Raw genomic sequence first — 10189 nt, forward strand, 5'->3', positions numbered from 1 at the left:
TAGTGGGTCTTCTCTCCTCGTGCATCAGAGGAGGTGCAAGAGGTGAATCAGTGTATTTCCTCTGAGTATGAGGGAAAAAAAGTAGGTGAACGTACATATAACTGCAGAGCTCCAGAGGAATTATTTAATTTTTAGATAGACCTGTCTCTAGTTCATTAACACCCTGGTAAATACAAGGAACTTTAGAAGGTGCTGCAGCACTCATCTGGGATAAGGTATGTAATTTTGGTGAGAAAAAAAAAAAAAAGGAATCACTGATACCAGGTGAAAAAGGTTACTTTTGGATGTTCAGGAGAATGGAAAGCCTATCTTAAAAGTGGAGACTAAAGGACTGGGCTTGCTTATCCTAGAAAACAAAGGCTGGGAGAGGGTTCTGTTTGATCTGTAAAACAGCGCCAGGTGAGAAGAGCTTCTTAAACAGTTGGGCATCAGATGAAAAAAAGAAGTGGGGTAAACCCATATGTTCCTTCCTACATGTCTGTGAGAAATAGTAATTTCCTGATGCTTCTGCCTCACTCAGGGAAATGAGACTGCAGAATAGGTTTCCAAGGTCTACATGAGCGGGCTGGGAAAAGAAAGGAGCTGCTGAAGGGGACTGCACCTCATGGTGCCTATGGGAGCAGGGGCTGGACTCTGCGAGCCAGGAAAGCCTTGCAAATCTGGTAATGGATAACTGCTTAAGTCCCAGAGGAGAAGGCATTTCATGTGGCCTGCTCTCCTTGGGGATGCCAAAAGGAAAGAGATGTGAAAGAGAAATGGCTCCCTAAGATGGCTTTTCATCTTCTAGTACTTTAACACTGGCCAGTCATATGCTGGAGAGTCTTTTCCTGGCCATAGTCCTTGCAGTATTTTTAGGAAGAACTTTCCCTTTTATTAGTGTCTGCCCAGGTGCTTGGGAATGACAGTTTCCATTCACAGGTATTTTTTCAGATTTACATGAGTCTGAGATAGTAGCTCGGGAGCTGGAAGACTTTGAATCCAAAGAAATCTGACTAACAGCAACACTGCCTGCACTCTTGGAGGAATACGTGTAAACCATTTTGAGAAAGGCAGATTTTGTGTTTGTTTCTTGCTTGTAAATGATGATGTAGCACTTTGGAAGAAAAGTGCAGCAGAGGATTCCATAATTGGATATTAAAACAACGATGATTTCCACTGCTGGCAGGTATTTGCCAAATGTAGTTGCATAGACGGGGATAAATACAATCCACGCTATAAAGTAAATTAGCATGCCAAAGGTGATGAACTTAGCTTCATTGTAGTTCTCTGGCAACTTCCTACCTTTAAAGGCAAATATGAAGCAAATGAAGGCTAGGGCAGCAATATAGCCCAGCATAATCCCGAAAGCCACAATAGAGCCCTCATGACACTCCAGAATTATTGCTCTTGGGATTGAGAAATTTTGCTTTACAAAAGGTGTCCTAAATATTAGCCAGAAGGTGCAAATGATAACTTGAATACCAGTGCAGGTGACTACAGTGGGAATAGGTTTATACACGCACTTCAGGAAATTCTGCAGCTTGGGATCAAAGCTGAAGGCTAGTAAAATTTTTAGTGACTTTATTAAAATACATGAAATGCAGAGTGTGAAACTTATGCCAAAGAGGGCTTGCCTAGCTTTACACTTGAATTCTGTGGGTTCATCTATAAAGAAGATGGTGCTTAAAAAAATTAAGAAGTGGCTGAAGAGAATAATATAGCAGACAGTTAGACCTCCAGATGCCTTTACAACCGGCGTGTTCAAGTTTTTAGTAAATATTACACTAATTGACAAAATCAACACAACCCCAAAAGTGGAGAGGAGGAGGAGGAAAATGGCAAACCAGTCAGTCCAGGCGAGGAAATGGATTGTCTTTCTGTAGCATGTGGTACTGTTGACGGGAGCCCAGTAGGTTTTGTTGTTACATCGGTAGCAGTAATCCATATCTGAAAGCAGAGAAAAAGGAAGGCGACTTAGAAACCCGAAGTAAATAAACTGCGAAGTGGATTATCGAGGCTTGAGATACGGGAGCAATGTGGGAAGGGATTCCGACAGGGCTGATTGCTCCCGGCTATTGCTGTCGCCGTCCAGGCGGAGGAGCTGCAGGGCAGCGGTGGCAGCGGTGGCTGCGGTGGCTGCGGTGGCAGTAGTGGCAGTGGTGGCAGAGGTGGCAGCGGTGGCAGTAGTGATGATGGTGGCAGAAGGAGCAAAGGATGAAATCCTGCCAGCTAGGAGCAGGGGCTACCTGTAACCAGGGTCAGGAAGGTGACAGGGAGAATGAGCAGCGTCCTAAAACTGCACTGGTCATCGCTGACCAGTGTTATGTGACCTGGCCAGAGCTCTGGACAGGCAAACTTTAACTGAAACCTGAGCAATGACTTAAGAGTAGATCAATTATCTTACAGAAGTTGGAACTATATTTCTTTTGTTTACCTGTTTCAACAAGAAAAAAAACCCAAGTTTACCTTTACAGATGTCTTTTGAAATGCAACAAGAATAAACATTTAGATTATTCTTTGAAAGGTTACTTTTGCTTTAAAATTACTTTCCTGTGATATGGAGAAATTTCACAGTTATTTGAATTAAAGAGATAAAATTTAATTTTATGCACTCTGGAGATTAAAAGTACATTGTACTGCATTTTAAAAAAAAATTCCATCTCTCTCCTCCATATTTAATTTTCCCCTATAAAAATTTTTGATCAAACCTATAAATGCACTAATGGTAAAGTATACATCAGATTTGATATTAGAAAATATTACTGTACAGTTATATCAAACTTTGCAGTACTCTGTGGTAGGACAAAAAATATGCTGATAAGCAAAATACATAAACCTTGAACTTCATAGATTCATAGAATGGTTTGGGTTGGAAAGGACCTTCAAAGATCATGTGGTTCCAACCCCCCTGCCAGGGGCAGGGACACCTTCCACTAGCCCAGGCTGCTCAAAGCCCCGTCCAACCTGGCCTGGAACACTGCCAGGGAGGGGGCAGCCACAGCCTCTCTGAACAACCTGTTCCAGTGCCTCACCACCCTCATCATAAAAAAATTTCTTCCTTATTGGAGTTGGTGTACTGCGGAAAGAGAGGGAAGCAAGGCTATTTTTTGATGAGAGTCGGTCTCACTGATAAATCAGCCAGACTTTCCATTCTAACAAAGGATAATTCTATTCAGCTGGAAAATCTAATTGTTTTAAGTTTTGTCTTGTAAAAAAAGCATAGAAACCAAGTTTTATAGGCTGAACACTTGTATTTGGGAAACTGAGCATAAACAAACATTTTAATCCCATTTCAAAGTTATACCAAGGTTGTCAAGGCACTTTATACCCAAACAAAACAATTGTATTGATGTCTAAATAAGTCTTTATTTGGGTCACAATTCCTTACCCGTTTGATTGCTGTAATGGTTTTCTGGGCAGTAAACACACTCATAGCAGCATGTGTGTGGACTTTCTGTAACCTTTTTCATCTGTCCTGGTCTGCAGTGCTGGGAGCATGTTGACTGAACTTTCTGCAGTGTGCAGAGAGCAAACAAACAAACAAATCAGCTCAGGCACAACAAATTACTAAGAAACGTTAAAATAAACCTCCAGTAATTCTGCAAGTTGCACTTTCTTTTTGCACCTAGGGGAATCTGAAAATGATGCTGAAAAAAGGCATTGTAGACTTCATGCTTCTTGTATTTTGTCCACACAGTCAACAAGTGACAGGATGAGGCATTATCTACCCGATTTTATTTTTTTTTTTTTTTTTTGCCCCTGAATCATCTCTACCTTTAAAATTCAGAGCAAAGTGCCTCATCCAGCTTTGAACCTCGAATTTAGGTTGCTGAAGATCAGCTCCAAAGAAAGCCAAGAAGCATCTGATGGGGGATTCAAGTGGACTGCTTCACAATTGACATCCTGAAACCCTGCTTGGTTGCTCTGAGCCCAGGGGAGACACCTTAGCTTGGGGGAGACACTTTGGCTCAGGGAAGGCACCTCTGTGGGTGCTCTGCACTGCAACTCTGATATTTCCGACCCTTGGCAGCTCATCTGAGTTACGAAGCACCACTCTGGGACTTTCTCTTCAGGTCTGAGTTCAGGTTATCCTTCCAAAGGCAATTTTTTGTAAGATGGCGAAGCAGTCCTGAGGGACACTGCTATTTCTTATTCATTCAAGATGGTGCTTACAAGGAGGTGAAGATATTTCCTTTCCATCCTGGGCAGTACCACAAAGGGACAAAATTTGAGGTTTTCTCCTGTCCTTAGCCTTTTCTATCATCTGAGTCCACATGCTGAGACTTGAATTCAACCCACCTAATAAGCAGCTTCTCCCTGTACCATTAGTGGTGAACAATTTGCAACACAGAGCAAGACCTCCATCCATGCACAGATGACAGATTATTGAACTGGAACTGGCCAGGGTCACACACTAGTCCAGCCTACATCAGTTCCAGGGCTTCAGGTGGTACCACCTACCTCAGACTCCTGTAGTCATGCTGACCACAGCTCTAATGGAAGGAAATAATCCACAAAACTGTTTTTTTTAACCAGTGAAGTCAACAGATATGTGCCTTTATGTACAAAATAAATGGTGGTGGCACATAAGAGAGGGGACTTTTATATGTGGTCATTTTTAATTTTGAACCCTCTTTTCAAGATTCTGGAGTAGCATCCTTAGGATGGACATAACTTCTCATCTTAGGAAACCTCCGTGAAGCATTCTGGAGAAATAGCTCCATTTCAAATCACTGAGCCTGCTTACATTTTACACTGAGCATGCTAACATGCTTCTCAGGGTGCATGAAAGTGGTCAAATATACCCAGAGAGGGTTCTTTGCTCTAAAAGAACATGAAATCACAAGTACAGCTGACATGTACTTTAGTTGCAAATACTGGAGGGAGAAGAGAACATGAAACAAATTTCACATGTCATGTCAAGAAATTAAAAGCTACCTTTAAATCCATAAAATCTTTTTTTTTCTCTTCATCCTCAAAGATGAAGTCACCTTTCTCTGTGTCATATTCTGCCATAGTGGTGATTTCCATGTGGCCGTCAATTTCTTTCCAAAGAAGTACATCATAACTGGTGCTCATATCTCCATTGGAGTCAAACTTGATTTCTTTATCATCATCAATGACCGTAACTTTTTTAAGTTCTTCAAGGAGCTGAACATAAGTATAAGGAACGATAACATACATCAGTGTCATGTCAGTGTGATAAACTCAATAGTTTAACATCTGTTTGATATATCAAGTTAAAAATAAATGATGCTTTTTATCAGTAAAAGAAAATTAGAAGTCATCTTTATAGCTGTTTAATTTGATGTCCAACATGGTTTTACATTATTCAGACAATCCTGTTGACCTTAAAAATCTATTAATAAAGAAAAAATTATTTTTTAAGCCTGTGCAATGTGTACAAATACTTATGTTAGTATTTCTTTCCAGCCTTGAAAATTTTGGTATGCTGATGGGAAAGAAAAGATTTTTGCCTTTCGGAACTCCCCTTCTGTAAAGAATGACCATGAGTGATGCTCCTGTTGTTACTTTACTGTCACCAAAGTCAATTCGGGCAACATTTGCTTTCAGAGTAACCTCCCCCAGCATGTCTGGAAATATCTAACATTGTTTTCAGCTGCGACTCTGACTGAATTGCAAGATGAGACTCAGAACTGTTAAATGAACAAAACATGCCAGTTTGCTGAGATGAAGTGATCAGTGACACAGTGGCAATAAACAACTAGGCCATATTTGTTAGATCATAGGACACATCAGAACAAGAATGCATTCATAAGGCAGCTGTCCAGGTTCATACTGCAACCTATTCTGTTCAACAGGGGAAAATTCAGGTCTCCCTCATCACAAACAGACAGATCGAAAAGGTCTGTGTGAATTTAGAAAAGGACAGGTTAAGGCACATATAACCCACTCCCAATTCATGTGGAGACCATAGAAGGACTTTCATTACCTACCATGCTTCTTACTTGAACCAAAGGCTTTATCCCTTTGCAGGCCTAATGGTTTTTGGCAACAGGGATTAATGAACAAGAAAAAACCCCAAGATTTTAGTGAAAGACTGAATTTAACTGCCCTTTGAAAAGCACACTCTTATGTGGATCCATTTGTTATATTTGTAGCATTTAACAACCATGCGGTCAGTGTACTACTTCAATAGGCTTTGGCAAATATACATATATATATATATATGTAACACATCTAGTGTATGTAACATCATTTTTTTTCATGTATAACGGAACTTTTTTGAGAGTTCATATGCTCTTGCTGCATCTCTACCAATTATGAAAACCCAAGTGTGCTTCTAACCAATATTGCATTTGAGTTGGATGTGTGGGACTGAATAGGATTTTTTTTATTGTGCATACTCAGGCTTGTCATTTAATCTGTCTCTTCTCTACTTCTCCAATTTCTCTAAAAATATATGAACAACTCAAGCTTCAGGCAGAAGGGGCTAATAAGTAGCAAAGTTTTGATGTAACTGATGTCTATTTTTCCAAAGTCTGTAACACCAATGACTGTCATTTCTCCGTATGTGGAGATGTGTGATATGGATCAGTTGCATCCTAAGCTTTATATACATATATATCAATTTCTAGAGGGTTTAAATTTAGTGTAGAAGAAATGTATTATGAAAACATCACAGGGGGAATAACTAGCTCTTTTAGTTTTCTTCATGAGTTCTTAGCCTCTTAAGAGGTGGTCTGGGATTTAATTCAGCAATGGTGTAAATGCAGCTCCATACAGTTGCATCCCCTGTAGAGCAGTCCTGAATTTGTCCTATTTGCATTTACAAATTCATGTAGGAGTCTGATTGTTACTGCTTGGTTTGTTTGGGTTTTTTTCAAATCCTCTATCTTGGTTTGACCTGCCCTGACCTAGGATAAGAGGTCAGAGTAAGTCAGAGTGCTTCAGTGGTTGTTTGACTTTTAAATGAACTTTTGTTTAATCATCTGAGTAAAAGTGTGTAAAAGTGAATACTCCTAGGCAGGTTCTTGGGTAAAAGGTCGGGTCAGGTTTACTTGTCTGATTTTTCCTCTTTTTTTCCCACCCACTAGAGTTTGATAACAAGTACCTCACCCATCTTAAAGGTTGTGTCTTATTTTCCTACTAGTCATTTCAGTATAAATCAAGGTCAAACAGAGGAATAGTCTGTTGCATTTTCACTTTCAAGTAAAGATTCATTATGGAAGAAAATACCTGAATTCAGACAAAACAGAGATAATGGTGAGAGAGTGAGAGAGGAAAATTGAAACTCTTTGGTGAATTCTCCTATTCTGCAATATCCCCATCTCTCAAGAGTGCTCATTGCTGTGTATTATGGTGGTTTGCAGCAACAGAAACCAACCACTAGTAGCTGAATAGCTGATAAGTCAATTGTAGACTGACTATACATTTTATTCTGTCCCAAATGAGCAGCTAGCGACATTCCAGCAAGAAGCTTACAGACTGGAGCCTTCATCCAAGCTGATGCTCTTTGAAGGTATGAGGGAAGTTTTAGGGTAGCTAATGAAGCTCAGCAGCTAAAGATTTGTTCTGGACCTGTGGAGTCATGTATTTACAGCCATTTCTATGGTAGCCATGAAGGAAGAGATGGTGGGTATGCAGTTACTCACCATCAGTTAGCTATCTGTATGTGAGATGCAATAATCTGTCTCTGTCTACAACAGAACACAGCCATGGTTTAGCACCAGGAGCCTCTACATCTACATGGGCCAAAAAAAAAGGAAGACAAATCTGGAGTCTAGTTCTCATCACTGCAGCAGTTAGATACTGCTGCTCTAACATATAGTCTGTGATTTCAGTTGGTAAAAACCAAGCTGGAACAGGAATAAAAAGTCATTTAGTAAAAGGATCAAGCTAGTAAATCCAGGAATGTGAGAGCAAGAATGAGATGAAAGTTATGCAGAGAGAATGAGACAGAAAAGAATTAACATCATACCTCCCAGGGAGTGAAGGCAGAAGGATCCTTGCAGTTTCTGTCTTTGCATTGCCCTTTAATGGCGTGAGCAATGGCATATACTGCAAGTATAGTACTATGGATAAATCCTGGTTCAATGTTAGCATTCAAAAAATCATCTCTCCAGATCTGATGTTCGTTCTCAACATTTTGCAATAGATCATCCTGGGACTGGTTAGAAATGCATGTTTGAAAATCATGATATTCCAGGTGTGCACAGACTGACAAAAGCATAATATATTCACGCAAAAACTTGTTGTTGTCAGTGGGCTTTTCATGAAGGTTTCTCAGAAAGTCTTGGAATGTGGACATGTCTCCACTTTTAAATCCAAATCCCACAATGGTTCCCAGCTGTCTGATATTGGGAATTTTACTGATTTTGACCGCAGCCGACCAGTTATCACTTGCAATCCAGATTTTATTTACATTCCTCTCAATTGCCTTCTTAAATAGTTTGAGCACATGGAACTGTCTCATAAAGACAACAATAACATTTACTCTGGTTTCCTTGACAATTTTCTCAATTGCGTGATCAACTTTAGTGTGAAAGGTGTTGTCAGAGAGATAGGCAGGCAGCATTTCTTTAAAAGCTATGCAAACGTTGTTTGCCATGGCCTGGACCCCAAAGCTCTCCAAAGCAAACCGCCCGTTGTCATCATCAGTGGCTATTACTCCAATCCAGTTCCACCCAGACTCACAGATCAAGTGGGCCATTGCTCTCGTCTGATGAAAATCACTCGGGATTGTCCTGAAGAAAGAAGGAAACCGGATTTTGTCACTGAGGATTTCAGCTGATGATGCAGGACTGACCTAGGAAGAGTGAACAGTTCGGTTATGGAGGCTGTCTCTTCCAAGGGACACCAAAAGAACCAAAACTGCCATGATTGCTCTTTCATCCAGCCTGACCCAGGCTCCCTCCTCCTGTGAGTGAGCATCAACAAGGTGCAGCCAAATGGGGCAGGTTCCCTCACCCTGTTCTTAGTATGCAGGCTCATGCCCAGTACAAGTTCCATTATTGTCATCTTCATCCACATAATTACTTCAGTGAAGGCAGAGAATAAAACATTTCAAAATGTATATGACAATTATGCTGGTATAAGGATTTCATTTTACCCAGTTCAGATACCACCAATGTGCTATTCAAAACAAAATTTAAACACTGGAAGCATTAACTATTGTTTGAGTTATTATTCAAATTGCTAATATCCTTATATTTCGCAGTGGTTTTCTATCACTCAGTCTATTAGTATGGTTCATCCACATATATATTTTCTCTCCAAGTTTCATTTATTATATTTTAAAGGGATTGTTAAATCTGTTAGAAGACTGTCCCAGAAAAAAACAGAATGCTATAATTCTTTCCTATAAAAGTTTTATTACCTTTGAATGTAGCTAGAAAAATGTGAATGGAACATTGTTATTTAAATATCTCTAGTTTTGATACTTTTCTATTTGTTTGTAAGAGCGTTTTCCCCTACACTTAATATTTCTTACATTGTTTGACAGTTCTTAAAAAAATAAATCTAAGCTTTCCAAAATAAGTGTCACCTCTTTGGATGGGAAACCAAATCTTGCTGATGTCAAAAGATAACAGATGCTATTGATGAGAAAAATCTGCTGGATCACCTTTTTCCATCTCTACGTCCTAATGCAGATTTGTTTCATCACTTGCCTTTTGATTATGTTAAAGTGTGGCATTTTAATATTCATGCTTACTATATCTCCTGTGTAGAGCTGGAGGTCATAATTACTTCATACCATTGGATAAGAAAAGATACAGTTAGAAGTTACATGTAACTCATACTTAATGTCTTTTCCATGTGTTGGTTACTATGTTGCTACTTTGCAGTGAGGTAATTTATGTCAAATTGCCAAAACCAGGGTGCAACATAAGATGTTGTGGAAGTGGATCTCCTTTTCCCTTGTTGGTCCTAGCCTTGACCCTAACTCTTTTACAGTGGTGAAAGTAGAAATGTAAGCACGGGTCTAAGTGAAAGTGTGGGACTGTACTGTCCTAGAGAGGTCAGAAATAGAGAATGTTTTGGGAATGACCAGTGTGGATTTAGAGATCTAGAGAGTTGTATTCTTTCTCTTCTACAACTGCTTGAAGAATAACAAGAGTAAAACTGTGGTTTGGAGCAATATTCCTCACTTCCCTGTCCAAAGTTATAATGGACTCCAACATCTAATCTCTCTCAGCCAGGAGATAATTTCTAGATTTCTGGCCAAATTTGATTCCCTCCTCCACCC

The 10189-nt window shown here is 39.8% G+C and overlaps 1 protein-coding gene across 1 annotated transcript in view; it reads right to left on the reverse strand.

Annotated features, from left to right (window-relative positions):
- Nucleotides 1–805: 805 nt before the first annotated feature.
- Nucleotides 806–10189, reverse strand: part of GPRC6A (G protein-coupled receptor class C group 6 member A) — an 11963-nt gene continuing 2579 nt past the window's right edge. The window contains exons 3-6 of the mRNA XM_026845832.1: nt 7922–8749; nt 4918–5130; nt 3368–3491; nt 806–1926 (exon numbers count right to left, since the gene is read on the reverse strand). Coding sequence (XP_026701633.1) covers nt 806–1926; nt 3368–3491; nt 4918–5130; nt 7922–8749 — 2286 coding nt within the window. The remainder of the gene's footprint in view (nt 1927–3367; nt 3492–4917; nt 5131–7921; nt 8750–10189) is intronic.

Source organism: Athene cunicularia (assembly GCF_003259725.1).
Source record: "Athene cunicularia isolate RWA chromosome 3 unlocalized genomic scaffold, athCun1 chr3_part1, whole genome shotgun sequence".
Lineage (NCBI taxonomy): Eukaryota > Metazoa > Chordata > Aves > Strigiformes > Strigidae > Athene > Athene cunicularia.